The 26,819-nt window shown below is 38.6% G+C and overlaps 1 protein-coding gene across 2 annotated transcripts; it reads left to right on the top strand.

Moving 5' to 3' along the window:
* Positions 1 to 7,990: 7,990 nt before the first annotated feature.
* On the top strand, positions 7,991 to 26,608 carry RAB33B (RAB33B, member RAS oncogene family). 2 transcript variants are annotated; one of them, XM_008520271.2, is made up of 3 exons: positions 7,991 to 8,183; positions 8,437 to 8,704; positions 23,807 to 26,608. In XM_008520271.2, the coding sequence occupies exons 2-3, from the start codon at positions 8,456 to 8,458 to the stop codon at positions 24,245 to 24,247; spliced, it is 690 nt and encodes a 229-aa protein (XP_008518493.1). In that variant the 5' UTR covers positions 7,991 to 8,183; positions 8,437 to 8,455; the 3' UTR covers positions 24,248 to 26,608. The 2 variants fall into 2 exon arrangements, with proteins under 2 accessions (XP_008518493.1, XP_070467809.1); XM_070611708.1 differs by lacking the exon at positions 7,991 to 8,183 and having other exon boundaries at positions 8,335 to 8,704.
* The last annotated feature ends 211 nt before the right edge of the window (positions 26,609 to 26,819 follow it).

The raw sequence follows: 26,819 nt of genomic DNA, 5'->3' as shown, positions 1-26,819 counted from the left end.
CCTCAAAGAAACTTGCTAGCCATACTTCTGGAAGAAAATCGTTTTTTTTTTTTTTTTTTTTCTGTGGAAGATGAGTCCGGAGCTAACATCTATTGCCAATCTTCCTCTTTTTTTTTTTTTTTTTGCTTGAGGAAGCTTAGCCCTGAGCTAACATCTATGCCAGTCTTCCTCCACTTTATATGTGGGTTGCCACCACAGCATGACTGATGAGTGGTGTAGGTCCATGCCCAGGATCTGAACCCATGAACCCAGGTTGCTGAAGTGGAGCATGCCAAACTTAACAACTATGCCATGGGGCTGGTCTGAAATGTTTGCTATTTTTAATCAGCAAAGGAAGTATTCTTCTATTCCTAATTTACCAAAGATCTTTAAATTAAAAATGAATGTTAAGTTTTATATCAAACTCCATTTTCAGTGTTTGTAGAGATGATGACAGATAAGATTTTTCCTCTTTCAAGCTATTTATTAAGAATTGTTTTATCTCCTAGATTCATTGCCTGCTCTAAAACTGGAACTAGGCTATTTTAATATTTTTCCTTTGCCAGCTGGCAAAATGTTGAGCTATGTCAGTAGAGGGTGCTGGAAAGAATTTTCATTCCCAGTTCTAGCTTGCTTTCTTGGCTGGCACTTGCAGCACACGTAGCTTCTCTAGCAGTGCCTACAATCCTGCAGTGCCTACAACTTTTCCTTTGCCTGACTCCTGCAGTACAGGCAGCTTCCTAGCGGCTGGCTCCTACAGTGCAAGTGGTTTCCCCAGCACCAGGCTCCTGCAGTATGGGCAATCTCTCCAGCACCCAGCAGCTTCCCCAGATCCACCTTCAGATAGTTTTGTAGCAGAGCGGCTCCTGCAAGACACCTACCAATGAACAGCTTTCTCTGGCACCCTACAGGGTGCACCTTCAGCAAGTTCCAGAAGGTGGATTTCTATCATGTTTCACTGGAACAGCACCATGGCAAATTCTCTGCCAGTCAAGAAGCCAGGGCCTTACCCTCTATACCAGCCAGGGTCTAGATCTCAGCCTGCAGCTGGTGGAGAGGGGGACACTTTGGAGAATCTATCTCAGCCTAGGGATAGTAACTGCTTCTTACATATGATATTCCTAAAATATTTAGAGTTCTCTTTACTTTCTGCTAGCTAATCCCTTATTACCCCAATCTCATTGTAGTTAATAATTCTTTATATTAAACTTTGCACAGCCAAATTACGAGGTGGTTTCTGTTTCCTGATTGGACCTTGAGTGATAGAATTTTCAGTCATTTTTAAATTTATTGAGAACTAAAAAAAAAAAACTTCCCAGTTTATGGTCTATCTTAGTAAATGTTCCATGTGCATTTTGAAATAAATGTGTACTCTGCTGTTGTGACAGAGTATTCTATAAATATCCATTAGGTCAAGTTGGTTGATAATATTGTTCAAGTCCTCCATGTCATTACTGATTTTTAAAATCTACTTGTTTATCAGATACTGAGAGGGGAATGTTGAAATCTCAACTCTAATTGTGGATTTGTCTATTTCTTTTTTGTCAGTTTTCACTTCACATAGTTTGAAGCTTTGTTACTACACCTTCTTGATGAATTGATGCTTTTATTATTATGAAACGTCCCACTTTATCTCATCTTGAAGATAAGCCAAATTCTTTTTCCTGAAGTCTATTTTGTCTAATATTACTATAGATATTCCAGCTTTATTCTGTTTGCATATCTTTTTCCATCATTTTACTTTGAACTTTTCTGTGTTGATGTTGATGATGCCTTTATGCTGCTGCTGATAAATAGTCAACTAAAGAAATTTAAAAATGAGGAGGACGTCCTTTTTTAATTTACTCAGATATTTACCATTCGGGGGCTTTTCATTTCTTTGTGTAGTTCTGTTTCCATCTGGTATCACTTTCCTTCAGCCTCAAGAACTTCCTTTAGTATTTCACATAGCACAGATCTGTTGTGACAAATTTTCTCAGCTTTTCTTTGAAAATGTCCTTATTTTGCCTTCAGTTTTCAAGGACAAGTTTGCTCCACGGAAAATTCTAAGTTGACTTTTTTCTTTCAGCACTTCAGGGATAGTCATTGTCTTCTGTTTTTGTTTCTGATAGAAAGTCATTGGTAAATCTTATCTTTGTTCTATGTATTTACTGTTTTTTCTGGCTGCTTTTAATACTGTCTGTTATCACTGATTTTCAGCAACTTGATCATGATGTGCCTTGATGTCTTCTTTCTGCTTATTCTGCTTGGGGTTGATGGAGCTTCTTAGATGTATGATTTTATAGATTTCATCAAATTTTGAAATATTTTGGCTATTACTTCTTGAAGTTCTGCCCTCCCTCAGCCATACTCCTATTACATGTATATCAGACCACTACATATTGCTCCCCAGGACACTGAAACTCTTCCATTTCTTTCTGTGTGCTGCAGTTGGAATAGCTTCTATTGTTGCCTTCAAGTTCACCAATCTTCTACAGTGTCTAAGTTGCCATTAAGCTTCTACAGTAATTTTAAAAAATTTTTCAGATATTGTAGTTTTTATCTGCAGAAGTTGCGTTTTATTCTTTTACATATCTTCCATTTTTATCATTATGTTCATATTTTCTTGTAAGCTCTTGATTATATTCATAATAGCTTTTAAATGTCCTTATTGCAAATTCTTTGATCTCTGTCATCTCTGGTTCTGTTTCTGTTAAATGATTTTTCTCCTGGTTATGGATCACATTTTGCTGAAGCTTCACCTATCTGGTAATTTTTTTATTATGTACTGGTCACTGTCAACATTACATTGCTAGTTGTCTTCATTTTGTGTGTCTGTGCTTTTCTTTTTTTTAAGAGTGTTGAGCCTTGTTGTGGCAGGCAATTAAGTTACTTGTGGATCAGCTTTCAAGGCTTGTGTTTAAACATTATTAGGGAAAATCTAGAGTAGCCTTTAATCTAGGGCTAAGTTAGCCCTATTACTAAGGCATGAGCCTTCTAGTGTCTCTACTGAATTCCAGGCATTCAATGGTGTCTCTTTACTGTGGCTAGTAGAAACTCAGACATCTTCCAGGCCTATAGGAGCTCTGGGATTTTTCAACTTACATCTCCCTGGTAGTTCTTTCCTTGTTAGTTGATCTTTGCCTGGCCTTGTGGAGTATCACCCTGCTTGGCTTAGCAGTTAGCCAAAGACTCAACATTTCTGGAAATTTCTGAGTAAATTCCTTCTTCTCTGGTAGTCTGTCAAATAAACTCCACAAATTGGGTCTTCTAGCTAACCACGGTATCCTTAGCAACCCATATAGTGCCTGCTTGTCAAGTGGTAGGTGCTCAATTAAATATTTGTATGAATATATGGATTTATACATAGTATTCTCTTATGTTTAAAATTCCATTTTTATCTGAGCTTATTTCCTTTTTCATTCCTACAGTCTTCTCTCCCACTTAAAAATTTCTATTTTTATTTTGCTAATATTTATTTTATTAATCATTTCAAAGAACCAGCTCTTTCCTTTCTTGTTCTGTTCCGTATTTCTGGATTTAAGTCACTGCTTTTTACTTTGTTCTTCATTAATCATTTCACCTATTTTTCCTTAAAACTTTATGTGTTTTTCTCACTTAAGAGGCAGTATAATGTAGTGGCCAAAAGAGTCCAAATCTTGGCTTTATCACTTATTAGTTTAGTGAACTTCAGCAAGACACAACCTCTATGAACCTCAGGTTCCCTATCTATAAAAAGAGGAGGCTATTATCTACCTCATTGGTTTGTTGTGAAGATTAAACAAGTTAACTTTTATAAAACATTTACAAGAGTGTCTGACACATATTAAGTACTGCATAAGTGTTAGCTGTTAGGTAGACCATTTGGTACATGTTTATTTATTCTATATTGGCTAATTTTCAAACATCTGATCTATGAGTTTCCCCTATGTACTACTTTGGCTGAATCCTTATGTTTCTAATTTTTTGTCCTCAGTCATTAATCTCTAAATAGTTTGTAAATCTGTAATTGTGGTTGTGATTTTCTTCTTGAATCTGAATTATTTAAGAGATTTTCTTTTTAGCTTCCTAGTAGATGGTTTTCCTTTTATCATTTTTACTAAAAAAAAAACAAAAAAACATGTTTTTATTGCTCTGGTATAAGAGAGTGTAACTTAAAATTGAGATTTTTCTGTGTAGTTATTTTAAAAATCAATTTTTATAAATGTCTTGAGGATACTGAAAAGTGCCTTCTCTAGCTGAAAGTCAGAAAGTTTAATATATCTGTTAAATCTCATAGTTTAGATCCTCTTCAAAATGACTGTCTACTGCTTGTCTGCAGATGTGTCAAATACTGAGAATGCTATTACAAGCAAACATTCTACAGGTGATGAGGGAGAAAAAGAATGAAATAAAGAAAACAAGAGAGGCCACATGACCATATTTTTTACATACATCAAATATTTGTAAGTCTTGCTTATTCACAAGTTGGATTTATTAGCTAGAAGAATGACACTACCACAGGCACACTCATCTTTAACTTATTATTCACTACAAGGCCTTCCATCCTAGCTCCCAGTTTGCCTTCATACTTCAACACATCTAGAATTTTTGAAGTCCAGGCGCAAGCACCTCTAGGGTAAAATCTGGCATTCTATTTTACCCTGTGTTATTTGTTAATGGTTCCATGTTAACTTGGTTCTGTGGCTAGATCATAAATTCCTCATGGGCTAAAATCATATTTTGTATTTTCTCCCTTGCCCCAACCACTAACACATTATAAAGCTAAAAATTCTGTAAATCCTCAATGACCCTACTTATGAAGATATGAAGAATTCTAAAACTCAGTAAACTAACCTATAAAATGATGATGATAATTTACTGTTTAAGTACTTTTTAAAAGTCCTTGTTATTTATACTGTAATATCTCTTATATGATATTTGGGGTTACTACTAAACACAGTGATATGGTAATCTGGTAGAGGCCAAGAAGACCAATGCTATACTTCTCTGGGGGAATTGGAGTTCTGTCTTTAAGGGAGAGGTTGATTCTTACTATCAACTGGAATGGACAGGAAACCAGAATCTTGAGAAGAGCCCTTATATAGGCTGGTGGTTATCAATGAGATGGGGGGGGGGGGGAGGCAAAATTTTACCTCCCAGGGGCATTTGGCAATGTCTAGAGATGGTATGGGTTATTACAACTTGGGGTGGAGTACATAGGCATACAGTGGGTAGAAGCCAGGTATGCTTCTAAACTTCCTACAATGCACAGGACAGCTGCCCACAGCAAAGAATTATCTGGCTCCAAATGTCAATAGTGCCAAGGTTGAGAAACCTTTAAGCAGGCAAGCAAAGGAACTCTCAACTCTCTGTGCTCATGCCTGAACTTAAAAGACTGAAATTGTCTAGGAGCTATTCCTTGATAAAATTAGTTTAAAAAAAAGGCCTCTGCCAGAGGGTGGTTGCATCTCTGTAGCAAACAAAAGCTGAAAACGAGTAATTATATTTTGCACATAAGATCACATTTATGGGGGCCAGCCCCGTGGCTGAGTGGTTAAGTTTACGTGCTCCGCTTTGGTGGCCCAGGGTTTTGCTGGTTCGGATCCTGTGTGCAGACATGGTACCCTTTGTTAGGCCATGTTGAGGCGGCGTCCCATATGCCACAACTAGAAGGACACACAACTAAGATACACAACTATATACTGAGGGAATTTGGGGAGAAAAAGCAGAAAAAAAATTACATTTATGTTATTCTTTGTTTTTAATATCCATTCAATCTTTCCTTCTATTAGAAAAAGTATTTTTAAATATCTATCTCAATACCCTAAATAAACTTTATATAAATCTAAATAAATGTTCTAAAACATTTGTTATGTTCCAGTTTAAGCTGTACTGCTACAGGATCCAAATTCAGTCTCTCCTCAGCTGTGTAGCACCATATTAAGGAAAGGGTCATATGCTTATACTTTGACACCAGGGGGTAGTGACAGCAAGTGGTGAAAAACTTCAAGGACAAAATGAATTTTCAGAAAACAGTGCTGCATAATCCAACCACTCTTCCCAAGAGTAGAATCTCCTTCGAGTATCAAACCTGGAGGTTCTGGGGTTATTCAGTTAAGAAGAGTGACATATACTTCAGTCACACCAGGAGTCTCTCCAATTACAAGCTGCAAATACAAAACTCCTCATAACAATGTCAGGTGTCTACAGCGATTTTTCCATCTAAGTGGGGCTGCACTGTGTATAATTGGTAAAGGGTTCGAAGTGACAATCCTTACACAAGAAATTTCTCACTTCACTAATTTATTCATCATTTGCTGAAAAACACTCAACTTTCTGTCACTAGTCAAGAGTTGACAATCTAGTTGGTAGGACACAACACGTAATTATTAAACTTGGACAGTGAAGACAGCATTCAAAGACCAAATGAGCAACACCCCCGAAAAGTGTACTAGACTTAGAAGAAAGCAAAGAACACTGAGCTGAAGTAACCAGGAAAAGCTTCACAGAGATGAGAATTTTGAGCTACTGTGTGAAACACGAATAGGATCTGGATAAACAGAGAAGACTAAGAATTTCTGAAGCAGTTTAGCAAGAGCTAAACCCCAAAAGCCAGAATACAAAAAAGAAAGAGCAAGGCTCTTGGGGTGCAAAGATGTTGACACTTTTGTCACCATCCTCTGAAATTACCTGATTATCCACAGCTTTAAATTCTTCAACTGCTTTTTGTCCTAAATCTTCAGATTTTCTTCTTTGAATGGGACAGGTAGAGTAAATTAGAGGAATATATTCCAAGGCTGCTAATAGTTTGATTAATCTTCATGAAAATAAACTCACATAAGCAAGTAGGGCTTTCCAGCCCACGTTCTCGTTTCTCTAACAGGAAACTGAATAAATGTAATTGGCATACACATTCAACTAAGTGAGTTAACTTTTTTCCAGGCTAACATAACTTGGTATGTTAGTGACTGTATAGAGCTTTTCTACCTCAACAGAAATTACTGTATATTAAGGCTTCTGCAAATTCATGTTAACTCTAGACGAGCTCAGGTTCTACCACTAATTTGCTGACTATATTTTCAATTTATGTAATGGAATAAGCAGTTTATTTTCTTTTCTAGAACTTTTAGAGTTCTATCGTTCCTCTCACTCTATTTAAGGCCTGCCACGTCCTCCTCTCCGTAGTCCTTGACTTTCCAAACGGCATAAACATTTGCTCCAACAGGAAAAAAAAAAAATAGTTTTGTCATTGTAAAACAAACCAACTTTTCACAAAAAGCAGCGTTTGTACATTGTGGACCTTTTGTAAGACAACGTATGGTAGGTTTCCTCTGAAGAACTCGCGGTAATCCAGAGAAGATTCTTTAAGTAAGGTTGGGTGGTCTCGTCTATCAATAGTTTCCTCGGGTTGTTTGCCACAGACAACTGCGTGAGCTCGGTAACGTTGAACGGCTACAGCATCGCCCCCCAGGCACTAAGAGACCATAACTAGGGCATGGTGAGTTCTAGTCTCATCAGAGAGGTCATCTAGTAGCTTCCGGGGTCAAGGCCCCCCCAGGCAGCCCACATGTGACCTGCTCTCCTTCTTGGGCCGGGCCATTAGCCAAACGCGCCCCGGGCACCAGAGGCGCGCGGACATCCTCACGCGGCCTAGAGGGCGCCTAGCGAGTGTCTGTGCCGAGGCGCTGGGCGGCCTCGAGCTCCTGCCTGCTCGCCGGCAACCATGTACCTGCCAAGGCCGAAAATGCAAACTCCCGCGGCCAGGAGCTCGCCTCCAGGAGCCTCCGGCGGGCCTCGCGCCCCACCCCCTCCGACCCTGGCGCCGTCCCAGCTCCGGCGCTCGGGAGAGCCCGCAGGAGGCGGGGGGCGCAGCTGACCCCCCAGCCCCCAGCTGCCGGCCCAGGGAAGCCGCCTCCACCTCCAGGTCGGGAGAAGCACCAACGAGACGTCGAGGACGGCGTCAAGGCCGACGCGCGAGCCTTTCCACGCTCTTACGGAGCCTCCTCCGGCCCACGCGTCCGTCCCAGGCGGCTCCTCGGCCGTCTCGCGAGAGAGTGCCTGGCGCTCCCTCCTTCCTTTCAGCTGTCTTTCTCTCCCCGCCCCCAGAATGATTGCGCGGCTTCCTCCCGAGGCCGGGAGCCTTGAACGTGGCGCGGCCGGGCCTGGGGCGCTCTGTTTGGCCGCTCGGCAGGCTGGCCTTCCCCGCCGCTGTCAACCCCACAACAGGTCCCGTGCCTTCCCAGGTAGACAAGCGCCGGCCCCAGTGACGCTGGGGTGGAGACGCGGGCCGGGCGGGAGGACCGGGCAGGCTGAGGTGGTGGGCGCCACACCTGCGCCGGGCGGCGGCGGGGGTGGGAAGGTGCGCACGCGCGCTGCCCGGCCGGAGGGCGGTGGCTCCTGGGACGTAGAGCGGCGGAGCCCGCTGGCTGGGCGTGCTAGCTCGCTCGGGGTGGCGTAATCTCCCTGCCTGTCTCCGTCTCCTTTTCTCTGCCTCAGATTGGGGCGGGTCAGGAGAATGGCTTCGGAGATGGAGTCGTCGCTCGAGGCAAGCTTCTCGTCCAGCGGTACGGTGTCAGGAGCTTCCGTGTTTTTGCCTCCGGCTCGCTCCCGCATCTTCAAGATAATCGTGATCGGCGACTCCAATGTGGGCAAGACGTGCCTGACCTACCGCTTCTGCGCCGGCCGCTTCCCAGACCGCACCGAGGCTACTATCGGGGTGGATTTCCGAGAACGAGCGGTGGAGATTGATGGGGAGCGCATCAAGGTGAGCGGATGGGGGACTGTCAGGGAGGAAAGATGCCTCGGGATGACAGGTGTCCCAAACTCACCATGGGTTAATCGCCGGCCTTGTGCAGGGTGTGTGCTCCGTCATTTCTCATGCTGATGTGGAGATTGCAATTGGGGATTGGAAGGATTTGTATATAGCAAACTTCTAAGGCAGTGCTTCTCAAACTTTGTCATGCGATTTACCTGGGGATCTTGCTTTTTTTTAAAAAAATGCAGTTTTTGTTTTGGTAAGGTCCCAGGTGCTGCAGGTGCAGCTAGTCCATGGACCACACTTTGAGCAGCAAGAGTGTGGGTTGTATCCACTGACTCATTGGCAGTGTCTCATGTACTGGGAGTCAGCGCATGACCGGAGGAAAAACAGTGAAATTTCTCAGGCTTGGAAAACTCATTTCATAAATACCATTTATTAAATAGTCATCTGAATACTGCCGTAGGCATTGTGGAAGTAAAGCCCCGTTGCCTTTGAGGTAGTACTTAGTTATTCTCTTGCATACGGTTTTAGTTTTGCTACAGTAGTTTCTATATGACATTTTGTTGTTTAGAAAAATCTGTTTTCTTGCAGAAACATTCTGTACATGATAGTTCCTACTTGAGTTGCCAGAAGCACATTCTTGGCATCATTCTCTCCCAATTCTTTAATTCTTAGTGGTAGCTCCTGAGACTAGAGACATAGTAGTGGTGGAGAAGGTAGTAGGCCCCAGGCCAAGACTGGGGTTCTGAGGGGTTGGAATGGGGGGGTTGGAGAATGAGGAACAGTGATGGGGCTGAGGCCTCCTGATGGTGTAAACCTTAGACACACTTCTTCATTCCCAACCACCACTCAATCCTCAGCCATCTGCTAATACCACCCCTGAAAACATGCAGACCCTAGGAACTGTTCTGCCTTCTTTATGCTGCCTTTACTTTTTTACTTTAAAAGATGTTTATCTTTACCTCAGTCCCCCCTGGGGGGGAAAATAAGCTGACTGCTTCATTCCTACCCTCACATTCTTCAGGCAAGAACTGTTTATTTTTTAGTTCCCTAACCACACAACCTTCCACCCCTAAAAGAGTTTAAATGCTAATGATGGTAAAGGAGAAATAGGATTGAAAAGAAATCAACCTTCTAAAGGCTGTTTTGCCTTTTAATTTTCCCTTTAATTTTTCATAGGCCCATTCAAACTGCCATTGGTGGTCCTTTGGGTGCACTGTATTAGGGAGTTAAGAAGGATTTGTATACATTACAGAGGAAAAGATAGCATGAGAAGAGGCTGAATATTTTTCCTCTGATTTAGGTTAGGCCCAGGAACTTGTGGGCAAGGAAAATAATGGGGCTTCTGAGATGTGAGAGGGAGTTTAGTTTGGGAGAAGCAGGAATTCTCGGAGAAAGTGCATGGGCTTTGGAGCCCAACTGACGTGGGCTGTGTGTCCTTAGTGTGGTGACCAACTTTATCTATGACTCTCCCAGTTTTAAAACTGAAAGTCCCACCTCCCTGGAACCCTCTCAGTCTCAGATGAACCGGGCTAATTGGTTACTCTAGTCCTTAAGCACCTTCCTTAATCTTTCAGAGTCTATTTTCTCTTCTGAAAAATTGGGATGGTAATACCCTGTCAGGCTGATGTGGGCATTAGATGAGAACATATATGAAGCACCCAATTCATAGTTGGTAATCTTAAGAAGATTCTTCTTCCCTGGTGGCTTAACATTATTATTTCTTTTTGGCACCATCAGTTCTGTGGCTGTGCAACCAGGAAGTGAAACAGAGATAAAGTAGGGCACAGGCAGACAGCTGAAGCGGAGAGAAATTCCCCCAAAATGGGAATAGGATATTAAGTAAGTAGAGGGAATGGAGGCAGGAGAGGAGTTAGGATTTGATGGCCCTTTACCTGCTTCTGGGTTGCTCCTTAGACTTTAAGATCACAGATGAATTAGGTGCAAATTTAAGAGAGAACTTATATTGAAAAAATATAAGACATGTCCATATAAAGTTGAATACTTAACTACTGGGTTAAGTGCTGGTGGTAAGTCAACCGAACCCAGAGGTGTGATGAATCTGGGAGCACCGAGTTGATCCTTCTGGTTGAGAAGAGTAAGGAGAAAACGTTTTTTCTAGGACTGTTCCTCCTGAGCTTTAGCATAACCTGCTATGTTGGTAGGGACCTGGACACTGAGTTTCTTTTTCTTCTTTCTAAGGCCTTAACAAGTGACTCGTACATCCAACTGTAATGTCTGAGAGAGACTTTTATTGTAGTTGAAAAGACTACAGAAATATTCTGAGACTTCTGTAGTAGAAAGAGATATTGCTATATTGGACATTTTTTTAAAAAAACTTTTATTTTTTTTGCTTCTGTGCTACAGTGGCAGAGTTGAGTAGTTGCGACAGGTGCCATGAGGCCCACAAAGCCTTAGATACTTACTGTTCTGACCCTTTACAGAAAAAGTTTACTGACTCTGATATAGTGCATAGATGATTTCTTGTCCTAGATAAAGATAAGATTTATAAACCTAAAAAGATGACCAGCAAAACTAGGCAGGGAATGAGTGTCAAGTTATTGGTTCTTTTAAAAACAAAGCTGAATTGATATAGAAAAGCTTTCTTCCCTGTGCTGCTTGTGCTTCTTTTTTGTTAACCTGTAGTACATCTTAAGTGCTGCTGAAATGTTCATACTGTGTCCCCATTTCTCTTTGGAAAATTATAAGCCTAGTCTGAATTGACATTTCTTCTAATTTTTCATCTTAAAGCAAAAGCTGGAAAGCTCTGTTACTTTACTAATAAAATGACATTTGAGACATTATTTTTATTTGATAAAAATGAGATACTATGTCAAATGTTTTTAATTGTGGACTGGAAATTTTTCAGAGAGCATGTCTTATAGCAGCAGTGCCCTTTCAGAATCAGTTAAAATATTTTATGAAATGTAATAAAGTCTGTATTCGTTCATCTGTTCCTAAGTTCTAAGTATGTATAGTTGAAAGAGGAAAATCTTGTTTACAGAATTTTGGAAGTTGAATACAATTATAGAATTAATTCCTTAAATAAAAATATCTTTGATTTTTGAGTTGAGACTCCCAACTCTAATCCTGATGCTCCTTCTTTGCATGTGTATCCCCATCATAACTAGCCATATCCCTTTCATATAAGCATTTTATAATGGCAGCCAACAGTCATTAAAGCCTAGTGTTGCATCCTCTCAGTAGGGGTCAGCACTTTCTATTTGAACACTGGGAAAGCTTACTTATCATTTGTAGAGGTATGACATTTTGCCATGTTAAATACAAGATGTTAATGTTAACTAAAGGAAAATAATCAGAATCTCTCCCTCATTGGTAAATCAAATATTTAATGAGTAATTATAGGAAAGATGACATTTTGTTAGTCACAAGAATTACGATGCATTGCAGGGGCTGACAAACTATGCTTAAGGGCCAATTTGGCCCGCTGCCTGTTTTTATATGGCTTGCAAGCTGAGAATGATTCTTAGATTTTTAAATGCTTGGGAAGAATCTTAAGAATATGATTTCATATCAGGTGAAAATTATATGAAATTCAAATTTCAGTGTCCATAAATAAAGTTATATTGAAACACAGCTATGCTCATTTTTTTACATATTGTGCTTGCTTCTGTGCTACAGTGGCAGAGTTGAGTAGTTGTGACAGATGCCGTGAGGCCCACAAAGGCTTAGATACTTACTATTCTGACCCCTTACAGAAAAAGTTTACTGACTCTGATATAGTGCATAGATGATTTGTTGTCCTAGATAGGGATAAGATTTATAAACCTAAAAAGATGCCCAGCAGAACTGGGCAGGGAATGAGTGTCAATTTATTGGTTTGGATGTTGGTGAGGGAATCGCTAGGTGAGGTTTCGCAGAGGAAGGGCCGAGCCGAGAGGGCTTTTCTGAGGAACATCAGCAGGATGCTCCAGCAGGATCAGAGGTTCCTGTGGAGAAGTGGCAAGTGAGAAGCCTGTGAAGGTGTTAGTAGCAACATTCGTGAAGAGCTTGAAAACCAAAGCTAAAGAATCTAGGCTTCAGAAAGTCCAAGTGTTTTAGGAAGATAAATGTGGCAGCAATTGAAGATGAATCCAGAATGAGACTCAAACTGCTCCTTGACCTGTTTTTCTATGTACATTCTCTAGTAGTCTCTTGATCTCAGCTGTCGGTTCTATGAAGATGACTTCCAAATCTTTGTTCGGCCCAGACATTTCTTTTCATCTGCAGTTCTGCGTTTCTTACTATCTTCTAGATGTGGCTATTTGGATAATCTCTCCTTCACCTCAAATGTCTGAAGTGAGTTCATCTCCCTTAGCAAATCGCCCTCTCGTGTTTCTCCTCAGTGTCTCCTAGGTTGTCCTGATGTCATCATCCTCATCCTCAAGGCCTCGCCCCTCTCCTTTGCTCCTTAAGTTCAGTTGGTTTTCTACCTGCACGATTTCTCTCATTCATCCTTTCTTCAAAATTGTAGTGCAGGTCTTTTTTTTTTGCCTCTCTTGGAACTGTTGCAGCAGCTCAACTCATCTCTCAGTCCTCAGTTACAGGCTTACCTCCTTTTATGGTGCTTCACTTTATTGCGCTTCATAGATACCACGTCTTTTATGAATTGAAGGTTCATGGCAGCCGTGTGTCGAGCACATCTATTGGCACCATTTTCCAACAGCATTTGTGTCTCTCTGTCGCATTTTGGAGATTCTCCCAATATTTCGAACTTTTTCAGTATTATTCGTAATGGTGATCTGTGATCAGTGATCTTTGATGTTACTATTGTAATTGTTTTGGGGCTCCACAAACCGCACCCGTAAAAGATGGTGAACTTAATTGGTAAGTGTTGTGTGTGTTCTGACATCTCCACTAACTGGCCGTGCCTCCATCTCTCTCTTTCTCCTCGGTTCTCCCTATTCCCTGAGACACAACAATATCGAAATTAAGCCAATTAATAACCCTACAATGGCCTCTAAGTGGTCAAGGGGAGGGAAGAGTTGTGTGTCTCTTGCTTTAAATTGAAAGCTAGAAATGATTAAGCTCAGTGAGGAAGACATGTCGAAATCTGAGATAGTCCAAAAGCTAGGCCTCTTATGCCAGTCAAGCTGTGACTGCGAAGGAAAAGTTCTTGAAGGAAATGGAAAGTGCTACTCCAGGGAACACAGGAATGATAAGAAAGCAAAACAGCCTTATTGCTGATATGGAGAAAGTTTTAGTGGTCTGGATAGAAGATCAAACCAGCCACAACATTCCCATAAGCCAAAGCCTAATCCAGAGCAAGGCCCTAACTCTCTTCAATTCTGTGAAGGCTGAGAGAGGTGAGGAAGCTGCAGAAGAAAAGTTTGAAGCTAGCACAGGTTGGTTCATGAGGTTTAAGGAAAGCAGCCGTCTCCATAACATAAAAGTGTAAGGGGAAGCAGCAAGTGCTGATATAGAAGCTGCAGCAACTTGTCCAGAAGATCTAGCTAAGATAATTCATGAAGGTGGCTACACTGAACAACAGATTTTCAGTGTAGATGAAACAGCCTTCAATTGGAAGAAGATGCCATCTAAGACTTTCATAGCTAGAGGGGCGAAGTCAGTTCCTGGCTTCAAAGCGTCAAAGGACAGGCTGACTTTCTTGTTGTTGGCTAATGCAACTGGTCACTTTTAAATTGAAGCCAGTGCTCATTTACATATTCTCAAAATCCTGGGCCCTTAAGAATTATGCTAGATCTGCTGTGCCTGTGCTCTATAAATGGAACAACAAAGCCTGTTTGTTTAAAACATGGTTTACTGAATATTTTAAGCCCACTATTGAGACTTCCTCAGAAAAAAGATTCCTTTCAAAGTATTACTGCTCATTGGCAATGCACCTGGTCGCTCAAGAACTCTGATGGAGATGTACCACGAGATTAGTGTTGTTTTCATGCCTGTGAATACAACATCCATTCTGCAGCCCGTGGATGAAGGAGTAATTTTGACTTTTAAGTCTTATTATTTGAGAAATACATTTCATAAGGTTATGGCCTCCATAGGTGGTGATTCCTCTGATGGATCTGGGCAAAGTAAATTGAAAACCTTCTGGAAAGGATTCACCATTCTAGACGCCATTAAGAATGTTCGTGATTCATAGGAAGAGCTCAAAATAATGACATTAACAGAAGTTTGGAAGAAGTTGATTCCAACCCTCATGGATGACTGAGGGATTCAAGATTTCTGTGGAGGAAGTAAATGCAGATGTGGTGGAAATAGCAAGAAAACTAGAATTAGAAGTAGAGCCTGAAGATGTGTCTGAATTGCTGCAATATCAAGATAAAAATTTAACAGATGAAGAGTTGCTTCTTATGGATGAGCAAAGACGGTGGTTTCTTGAGATAGAATCTACTCCTGATGAAGATGCTTTGAAGATTGTTAAAATGACAGCAAAGAATTTAGAATGTTACATAAACGTATTTGATAAAGCACTGGCAGGGTTTGAGAGGACTGACTCCAATTTTGAAAGGCATCCTACCGTGGGTAAAATGCTATCAAACAGCTTCACATGTTACAGAGAAATCAGTTGTGAAAGGAAGAGTCAATCGATGCAGCAAACTTCATTGTTGTCTTATTTTAAGGAATTGCCATGCCCACTCCAGCCTTCAGCAGCCACCACCCTGATCAGTTAGTAGCCATCAACATTGAGGCATGACCCTCCACCAGTAAAAAGATTGTGACTTGCTGAAGCCTTGGATGATGGTTAGCATTTTAAGCAATAAAGTATTTTTTAAATAAGGTATGTACATTGTTTTTTTAGACATGATGCTGTTGCATACTAAACAAACTGCGCTATGAGGTAAACAAAACTTTTATATGCACTGGGAAACCAGAAAATTCATATGACTCATTTTGTTGCAACGTTCACTTTGCTGTGGTGGTCTGGAACTGAACCCACAATATCTTCCAGGTATGCCTGTAATCAATTTTGTACGTTGTTGCCAAAATGCCAGATTAGCGTTGCACTTTACGGGAGGTTGATCTCCCCTGCCTCAGATGCCCTGGATAGTTGTCTATTATATTGTGAAGCTCCAACTTTTTAGATGAACATAGGCTTTCCTTCATCTTGCTTCAGACTGCTCTTCTAACTTTTTTCCCATTAATTTCCTTCAAGTACCCTGTAGTCCAGCCAGTTATTTGCTGATTCCTGTGTTTTCCCCTTCCATTTCCCACTCTTTGCCTGGAATATCCCCTCTTCCCATATTTCACCACATGTAATTCTTCCTTATTCAACTCAGTACGTCTCTCAAAAATCTCCCACCCCTTTTATATATCTACCCATACACACACAGACACACAATGGAATACTACTCAGCCATAAAAAAGACAAAATCATCCCATTTGCAACAACATGGATTGACCTTGAGGGTATTATGTTAAGCAGAATAAACCCTATAGAGAAAGACAAACACCACATGATTTCACTCATATGTGGAAGATAAACACATGGATAAAGAGAACAGATGAGTGGTTACCAGAGGGGAAGGGGATTGGGGGGTGGGCGAAAGGGGTAAAGGATCACATATATATGGTGATGGGTAAAAATTAGACCATTAGTGGTGAGCAGAGTGTAGTCTATACAGAAACTGATAAATAATAATGTACGCCTGAAATTACAAAATGTTATAAACCATTATGACCTCAATAAAATAATTGGGGAAAAAAAGATTAAATGAGCTAACACATTAAAAAAAAAAATCTCCCTCCTTCTCCATTTTATTTCTTTTATGAACTCTCGTAGCCTTTATTTAAATGGTCTGTGTCTCTTTCCTTCTTGTGTTGTATAGATGTCTACCTTCTTTATCAGGTCTTATTTGGCCTCCTTCAGGGCAGGATCCATGTCTGGTAATTCCATAGACCTTTTCCAGTGTCTAGATCAGTTTCTAAACTATACAGTATTCAGGGGATGTGTATTGAATATGTGGAGGCAAAAAGATCAATTGGTAGGCTGCTCCAGAAATCCAGAATTGAGGAGATAAGGGAAACTAATGGAAAGAGAGAAGATGAAAGATATTTTGATGATAAAGCCAGAAAGCATCAATAACTGGTGTTTGGTGACAAGAAGGAAGAGGACTCAAGATGACTGAGCTTGTGGGTCTGGTCGACTGGAGGAAGGCAGTACCATTAGAAGAGGTGAGGAGTACAATATGGAACATCGAATTTTGAAGGGCTCTCTAAAAAGCTTTGTTTTAGTCATTTGTTTGCTGAGATGATGGTATATTCAAATGTCTAATTGGCAGCTATAAATGTGCGGTTGGAGCGCAGGGAAAATAATCATGAATATGAATATGAGGTTAGGTAGATAACTTAGAGGAAGCATAGATAGATGACAACAAAATGGCCAGTGTAGTTAACATGCATAGAGAGATGAGGAGGGGTTTGTTTTAGTGTGATGAAGGTGATATACTATGAATGCTGAAGGCAAATATAAATTAGATTTTTTACCCTTATTCATTGTTCTGTCTTGATCTTTATTAAAAGTAAATTAATGTTTATAAGTCAAAGAATATTTTATATGAAGTCATCTTATATGTTACCTTCCAAGAATTAAAAAGTTGATAAAATGTGGTGGTGGTGGTAGTTAGGGAGATACTAAATTGGTCCTCTTGATTTGATTTGATTTAATTTGCATTGGAATTCAGTGAGTGAGAGTGTTAGCAGTCGGCGTACCCTAAAAAGAATACTCAAGAATCTTAACCTCTGACTGCTTAGCTCAGAAAGCTTTGGGGGATTTGGGTCTGGTCTGACAGAGATTCTGAACTGCGGTGGTTTGGTTCTGGGCCCTGCATGGTACAAGCAATACGTATGTGTTTCCACAGACCCAAGCCTTCCGACTCTCTGAAGGATCCCTGGAACCAGGTCAGTGCCCCCATTGTTCTTCCAGCCTGATTTCAGAAGCCTGTGATTCTTGGACCTCTTCTTATGAAGATGGCAACACTGATGTGTGTACTCCGTGTCAGGACTCTGTACTCAAATTAGCTTAAGCAAAATGGAAATTAGTTTCACATAACTGAGAAGCCCAGAAGTAAAGTTCTCTTTTTGCCAGTTCCCACAACAGTCCAAAAATGGAGACTCTGTGATTCTGTTTGAGGATTGGGGCACATGCCCATTCCTAAACTGTGGTGTGCAGGGATATGCAAAGCTGTGATTGGTCAGGTCGAGGTCACATGCTTAGCCTGGGAACCAGGGGCTCACATGAATTGAAAGCAAGGGAGCGATGGTTCCGCAGGGAAAATGAAGTGCTGTTAACAGAAGTGGGAATGGATGCTAGGCTGGGAAAAATTATGTGACCACCACAGAATCAGTCAACCCAGTTTAAGTCTTAACTTTAAGACTTAGCAGTAGCTTTGTGACCTCAGGTGAGACCCTTAACCTAATTTAGTAGGCCTCAATTCCTCATCTGCAGGATTGGGTAATTATTACAGAGGATTGTGTATCTTAAATAGGACAATGCGTGTAAAGGGCTTAGCATAGTGCCTGGAATGTGCTTGGGTTGTGCCAAGCCTCAAATAAATTTAGGTAGTTTAAAAGTAAGTGCTCATATTTTCAGGAAAGATGATGATAATGAAAAATAAGCAGAGAAAGGATAGAGAGGGATAGCTAACATTACTGTTTCCAAATTGTGTGTGTTCTTTGTTGTAACAATTAATTTAGAAAAAGGGTGAGCCTATAACGTTACATAAATTAGCCCTGATTTTAAGATTAAAATAGTCTCTCGAAAGGTTACGTGACTGGCTCTAGGTCACACAAGTTGGTGGCAGTGCTGGGATTACAACCCAGGTCTCCCAGCTCTGGTTTCCTTTCTCTCGCTGCTTATTGTCTTCCTGTCCCTTGTTAAACTAGACCTAAAGTCCTCATTTTAAAGAAAGTGTTTCTTTCAAATAATCACACAAAATTTGTCACTTCTCCATGTTAGGGAAGGTAAAATTTATTTTTAAAATTTGCCATTTGGATCAGTACATCAGATGTACATGTTTCCACTCTGCATACCAAACAAAAAGAGTTCTCTTGAAATGTTGCTAATACTAGTTACGATGTTGATTTACAACTTACTGAGTTGTTAATAGAAGTGCTTGTGTAGTTATCAGATCATCTTTTATGTATGCTGCTTAGAAGCAAAAATAATAAAAAATGTGTTCTTTAGAAGAACAGGGGAAAAGGAAAATTTGATAGCTGATCAAAGGAGGAAAGATCATTTGGGTTAATGTGTGTGTCTTTTTTAGTCATGCAAAAAAAGTATTAAATCACTTTAGCCAGATCATTTCTCATTTTGGTAGTAAAACGACTAAAATAGCTTTCATGAACAATAAGAATCTACTGTTAGGACTTGGCAAATAGCCAGGTTGCCATTTTTGTTGGAACTTCATACTGGAATTTAAAGTAGAGATTCATGAAATATTATTAAAGGAAGTATATTTTATGTTGTCTCTGTAATGTTTAAAATGGGAGTAATATCTGTGGGAGCATGAATTAGCCATTTTCCTAAGATATTAAGTATTAAATTGGGAAAAATTGCTCTGAAAATTCTTCCTAATCTAACATTTACCAGATAAAAGCATGTTACTTCCCTAGGTTCCAAAGCGTCATTCTCTTTTTTGTTTTAAACATGGTGAACCATTCCACTCATAGCTAAACCTCAAGGTGTTTCCAGACTGTCTTGGGATTTGTTTGCCATCTACTGTCTTTGTCTCTCTCTCTCTCTTTTGGCCAAAGTTTTCTCCAGCCTTGTGTGGCTGATGGTTTTTATCAGTCATCCTGTCCTTTCTTTGCGGAGTCTCTCACCGCTCCTTTCCCACTCTCCTTGCCTCATCTCAGTGCCATGTGCAGATCTGAAAGACAGCAGGCGGCAGAGCAGTGTGCCTTTGCCCAAACCTTCACTTGTTTTAGCAGTACTGTGAGCAAATTTTTAAAGCTTTCTTTTAAATACTCCTTTGTAAATACCCCATTAACTTAGTAATTACTTTTATGGCTTTCCAATAAAGTATGAAGAGTTATGATGTCATACTTCTTGTTTCCTGGAAGTCTTGAGGTGATTAGACTGCATAGAGTTTTGAGCAGGATTGATGAGGAGTATTGTTGAGTCAGCCCCATCCTCAAACAAACAAGAAAAGGTTTTCTTAGGGATAAATGTCTTCATAAGTACCACTTACATTTATTGAGGACTTCCACAGTTCTTTGAGGCAGGCAGGTCTAAATTCTGCATAATTGTTATGTTTTTAAAGTTTAGTTTGTTTTTATAGAAGCCATGCATGTTTGTTATGGAAAACAGAAAAGTAGAAATAACGAAGGAAATTGCCTTAAAGACATCCATTATTAATATTTTGGTATACAGTCATGCATTGCTTAACGATGGGGATCTGTTCTGAGAAATGTGTCATTAGGTTATTTCATCCTTGTGGGAACATCATAGAGTGTACTTACGCAGGCCTACATGGTATAGCCTAACTATACACGTAGGCTTTATGGTACTAATCTTGTGAGACCACTGTTGTGTATGCGGGCCATCGTTGACTAAAATGTCATTCTGTGGCACATGACTGTATTTACCTTTTGTATGCTTTTTGTTTTTTTTTTAACTTATAAATGTACTTTGCTTAACACATTATAAATCATTTTTTTAATAAATGGTTTTTAAATACCTGAGCTACAGGAAATGTTATTAGAAGAGAAAAGATCAACTCCCAGTTTCTTTGGACAGCTTTTATATAGGTCATCCATATTATTCCCAAAATACCTTTCTAAGTGTTGAAGATACAGTTCGGAGTGGGCTTTCGTTTTTCATTTAAACAAACTGGCATATAATTCACGTCCTATAAGATTTGCCCATTTGAAATATACAATTCAGCAGGTTTTAGTATATTCTCAAGACTGTGCAATCATCATTACTATCTAATTCCAGAACATTTCATCCCTCCAAAAAGAAACCCCATACCCATTAGCAGTCACTTCTCATTCCTCTCCTTCCCTCAAACCCTGGCAGCCACTATGGATTGGCCCGTACTGGACATGTCATACACGTAGAATCTTACAGTATGTGGCCTTTGGCATCTGGCTTCCTTCGCTTAGCATAGTGTTTTCAGTATTCATCCATGTTATAGCATGTATCAGTACCTCATTCCTTTTTGTACTAAATAATATTCTGTTTAACATTTTTAGGAACTGCCAAACTGTTTTCTAAAGTGGCTGCACTATTTTACTTCCCCACCAACAATGTATGAAGGTTCCAGTTTTTCCACATCTCTGCCAACACTTATCGTCCATCTTTTCTTTTATTTTAACCATCCTAGTGAGTGGAAATGGTATTTCATTGTGGTTTTGACATGCATTTCCTTGATGGCTAATGAGGTTGAGCATCTTTTCTTGTGCTTATTGACCACTTGTATATTTTCTTTGGAGAAATGTCTGTTCAGATCCTTTGCCAATTTTTTCATTGTTATTTGTCTTTTTGTTATTGAGTTGTAAGAGTTTTTAAATATTCTAGGTACTAGACCCCTATCAGATATTTTTTTTGCAGATATTTTCTCCTGTTCTGTGAGTTGTCTTTTCACTTTCTTGATAATGTTCTTTGAAACACAAACATTTTTAATTTTGATGAAGTCCAGTTTATCTGTTTTTTCCCTTGGTTGCTTGTGCTTTAGGTGTCATGTCTAAGAAACTGCCACCTGATCCAAGTACGCAAATACTGACCCCATGTTTTCTTCTAAGATTTTTATAGTTTTAGCTCTTAAGTTTAGATCTTTCATCTACTTTGAATAAATTTTTGTATATGGTGTGAGGTAGGGGATCCAAACTCATTTTTTTTAATGTCCCAGCACCATTTGTTGAAATGTCTGTTCTTATCCTTATTGAATTGTTTTACCACTCTTGTTGAAAATCAGTTGACCATAGATATATGGACTTATTTCTGGACTCTGTTCCATTGATCTATACTACTCTTATGCCAATTATCACACAGTCTTGATTGCTGTAGCTTTGTAATAAGTTTTGACAGCTATAGTTTGAAGCATTTTTAATTGTATGTGAGTGTTTTTATTCTTAACATGTTAGTTGGAATAAAAAAGTATTTTTTTTAAAAAGGAAAGTTGTATTTTTAGAGAATTATACATTTACTTTATTAGCTCTTTGCATAGTCAGTGTAGATAGTCTATGAGTACTTATTTTATAGAGTCTGAAACTAAATTTTGCTTTTACTGTTGAGGGAGCCAAGGTCTAGAGGTATAACAGTAACCTATTGGAACATAGTAGCTATTGAATAAATATTTGTTGATTTAAACAGTCTTAGATGTTAGTAGTTAGTAGTTCTTAGATGTTAGTTAGTAGTTCTTAGATGTTAGTAGTAGTAGTAGTTAGTAGTTTGCTTTGCTGACAACTGTTTGCTTCTATCTCTCATTTATATGTTACTTGAGTCTTTATGGCCCATCTGCCAGTTGTGTTGTTTCCATGACAAAGTGGGTATTTTGTAGTGATTTACTTTGTGCTGTGGTCTCTAGAAATGCATTGAAGCAAAACCTTGTGATTTCCTGAGTAAATGTTAGTCTAAGAGGAAAAAGTTTTAAATAGTATACATGGTAAATAATATTAGGATGACATTCAGCTACATGTAAGAGAAATTCAACTGTGATAGTTTAATCATATAAGGTTTTCTTTTTCTCATGTAATAAGGAGACCAGAGACAGCAGTCTGTATGATGGTATCCTCTCAGCAACATTCCAAGTTTATGCTAGACTTGTGTTCTGCGATTCTTGTGTGTTGCTGTCTTCTTCATGCTCATAAAATGGCTGCTGAACCTCCAGGCATTATATTCCATTCCAGGCAGAAAGGTAGGGTAATAGAGGTGCAAAAGGCGTGTGCCAAATGCTCTTTTTAAAAATCACAGATCAATAGCTTTCCTGGAAACCTCCACTGAGCAGACTGTTTACAAATTATTGGCCAGAGCTATATCACTTGGCTTCCCCTAGTTCCAAGACAGCCTGGGAAATCAAGTTTGTATGTTGCCTAGAGCAAAATTAGGAAGAAAGGAAAAATTTAAGAAAGTGGAGAAATTTGGACTAAAAAGAGCTACCAAAAAAAAAAAAAGATGAAAAATCAGAACCGATAAAAATTAAAGAAGCATAGAGAGATTGGTGATCAATATTTCCATGTCTAATCACATTTTTAAAAACGTATTTCTTTATTCATTCATTACATCTTAATTGAGCATTTACCATATCCTGCTGTGTCCTGAGCACTCCATGTCTTATATTCTACTTACTTTTTGGGCCATCTACAGTATCCCCTCAGTGTCCCTCTGCTTCTTTATTGCCCTAGGAGAAATCACCACTTTAGGCTTCCAGTCCGTACTCTGAATATCTATAAATAGTACAGATCTTTCAGTTAAAAGCTATCTAAGTAAATCTGCCTCTAGACTTTTCCGCTGTGACCAGTACCCTCATCATTTAACTGTTTTTTAGGAAGTAAACAGCAGCATGATAATTCACTGTTTTTAGGCAATCATAACACATGATGTGTGTTAAGCTTTAGATATCGTTTTCCCCAGTTCCCCCATATTTCACTCAGGAGACAGTGGAATGTTTGTTGGTAGACACATTTAAGATAGATAAGTGATTTTCCAGCCTTTTAAAATTTTCAAGAGGGCCTGGATATCATGGAATGTATATATGTGCTGGTTTGGGGGCTAGACCTCATGACTTTTAACATCTGTCCTAAGTCTACTGTTTTAAATTAGATTAGTGAAAGTTAGAGAAGGGCATGTAGTAACTAAATTTACAGGAATTAAACACTTAGCCTGTTGGTTAAAACCTGATATGTTTTTCTCTTAACATTTTAAAATCAGTTTTTGAGGTATAATTTCATCCAAACAAATTTGATTTACTGAAATTTAAATGCTAAATTGAAATATTTATTCTGACACTTCATTTATTATGAGGTAACTAGGCTAGTATCATGAAGTCTGGATCCCATAAATAACACTGAAAAGGCATTATGGAAGGCAACAAAGTAACAGAGGTGAAGAAGTGCTAAAGACCACGCAAATGTGATTAAAATTTTCGATATGTATAACTGGAATGAAATTTTCAGTTTTCCTCTTTTTTTTTTCATTTTCAGATCCAGTTATGGGACACAGCAGGACAGGAACGATTCAGAAAGAGCATGGTACAACACTACTACAGAAATGTACATGCTGTTGTCTTCGTGTATGATATGACTAACATGGCTAGTTTTCATAGCCTGCCATCTTGGATAGAAGAATGCAAACAACATTTGCTAGCCAATGATATACCACGGATTCTTGTTGGAAATAAATGTGACTTGAGAAGTGCCATTCAGGTACCTACAGACTTGGCACAAAAATTTGCTGACACGCACAGTATGCCTTTGTTTGAAACCTCTGCTAAAAACCCGAATGATAATGACCATGTGGAAGCTATATTTATGACCTTGGCTCATAAGCTTAAGAGCCACAAACCGTTAATGCTTAGTCAACCCCCTGATAACGGAATTATCCTGAAGCCTGAACCAAAGCCTGCAATGACGTGCTGGTGCTAAGTAACAGTCTTTATTATACTATCTAATTTTAACTAAAGAAATACTTTTGAAGTATGACAGTGATAAGTCATAAGATTTGATTTCAGATGTAATGGATCCTCCTGACACTTTACTTTTTATCATTGTCATGCTTACTTTTGTATTTTGTATCTACTTAATCAAGTTTGTCATTGTGACAACACAAGGGAAAAGTTGGATGTCAGGAGAGGTTGAAAATGAAACAAAGGTAGGATGAATCAACATTTTTCCATTGAGAACCCCAAAAAAGAGGCCTAAAATGAGAGCATGATGGAAGAGTCAGTGACTGTTCAATCTTCTGTTCTTGGGATTGAAAAAAATATTAAGGGTTTAGTGTACACTTACTGGTATGTCCTTTGAATGGGAAGTGTTCTCGATAGCATAAAAACTGGTATTTGCCTCGCCCTAGATTTCTTTCTTTGTATTATTAATGTATTTAATTGCATTATTATTGGTATATTTTAGAGCCAAGGCTTTAGTTCCAATGAGAAAAGACGTAGAATGGTTTCTGGTTCTCAGTCCATAAAGAATGACTTTTCCAACGGTTCTAGATGCTCCAAATTTCTAGTTGATATCAATCAGGTCTGCAAAAGTCATTGTTATTTTTAAAAGAGTAATTTGAACTGTCTTCTTAATCAATTCTATTAAAATATGCAAAAAATAAATCAAATTTTAATGCAAATGAAGTGACATAATGAGGTGCTTTATATTTTGTTTTGATATCTTTAAACAGTGAAAAACTAATTGGAAGCATTTGAAGAATTGTAACTTGGAGGGAAATAGGTAAACATGGTTCCTGGCTACCACAGGAGACCTATTCTTAGCTTTTAGTAATTTCAAGCTGTGTATCTGGCATAGTATCTCTTGCTCTCTCGACCCCCAATCAATTTAATGACTAAAGGCTTGAGTTAACAAGTCAACCTCCATCTGAGGGCATCCCTCTAATTGCTATGAGTCTACGTATATTTCTGTAATAGTATTGTGTTACAGTACATCAGTTTCAAAAAATCTTTAAATCTGATGATCGCAACAAGCTGTTCCTCCTCAGGATGAAAAACAGGTATTGAAAAATATCTTCTCTGTCCCTCAGTGATGGAAAGAATATTTCAAAAAGTTTTTTTACCCTAAATACTTTTATTTCGAATTTAAGACTTTGCACATAGAAAGTAGTGAGCTTGTATATGAAGCTATTACATGAATGGAATGTAAGCCATGAACTTTAACTGAAGTGTGCACATTCACTAGTTCTGATAGATTCCTGTCCTTGATAATTTTGGAGGAGATTAAGCCCAAAGATGATTGTACTTAAATATTTTCAGAATGTGGGAAACCAATTAAATATGTAATCTAATCTAGTTTACAATTTTTGTTTAATCATCATGGTGGTCCTAACTGGACAATTTAATTATAAAAACAAGATAATTCTGTTAAATGAATTAACTGAAAGTAATAATTATTCAGTTTTAAATATTAGAGCTTAAGGAGAAACAAGTTGGCTTTATTTATGTTTAGGGAGATTAATCCATTTTTCTTATCATGCTGGAATTAAAAATTGTTTGACTTCGTCTAAATTAGTGTTCATTTGTAACTTTTTATAGTAAAACAATGACATCTGTAATAATTGTGATGAGCGTAAGTTTTTTAAAAGAAGGGAATCTGTTTATTGCTTTTCAAAACATTTTCTAAAGTGTGGGAAGAAAGTTTACAGATTTTCCAAGCACATTTATGTTTTTTCAGTGCTGTTATTAATGGTTTAAAAAAAAAGTAATTTAACTTTATTTCTTTTTGTAAGAAGTTAGTAGTAAGTATCTTTTACAGTTCTGTGAAAGGACTTATTTTTTTCACTTTAATATTTATTAATTTTAAAATATTTGTATCTCATTTGTAATGATTTAGTTTTAAATTTTTTCTATGTGTGTTTTTATTTTTAAAAAGAACATACTTATCAGTTGAATGGGGATAAAGCTTTTAGATATTTTCCAAAATATTTATAAACACTTCACTGACTATTGAGAAATCACTTCCAAAATGGTGGCTATCAAACAACTAATTATTAATTTTTAAAGCACAAATCACACGTTTTGTAACTTCTGTGTGAATTTATTTTAACTGTGACCTTTAATTGGAAACATCAGATATGTTTTGGAAAAGTCTTAATTTGAGAACACCAAAGGAAGCTAATCCAGAATCAAAGGTAGTTTGCTATTAATGACAATGCTTTATGGACAATATATTGCTAATACATTTCCTCATGAAATCTAAAGTTAAATAATTTTGTTGTGAAATGGTGTCATTGTAACATTTCCCTTATAAAGTTCAATGAACCAGCTTTGCCATAAAGAAGTTGTCTTATTTCCTTTGTTTGGTTACTAGGTTGAGTATAAAATAAAATAAAAAATCTCTTCTTTCCCCTGGCTCCCAGGTAATATATAATACATTAGAAACAAACAAACAAAAACTAACCCAGTAGAAATTTATTTGCAAATACGTTTGAGGTTAAGGAACTTTTCTGAAGAAAACCCCAAGTATTAAAATTAGCCGATAGGGTAGCTTT

Source organism: Equus przewalskii, chromosome 2 (assembly GCF_037783145.1).
Source record: "Equus przewalskii isolate Varuska chromosome 2, EquPr2, whole genome shotgun sequence".
In the NCBI taxonomy this organism is placed as follows: Eukaryota; Metazoa; Chordata; class Mammalia; order Perissodactyla; family Equidae; genus Equus; species Equus przewalskii.
Note: the sequence above shows the minus strand (reverse complement) of the source record. Positions and strands in the feature narration are given on the sequence as shown.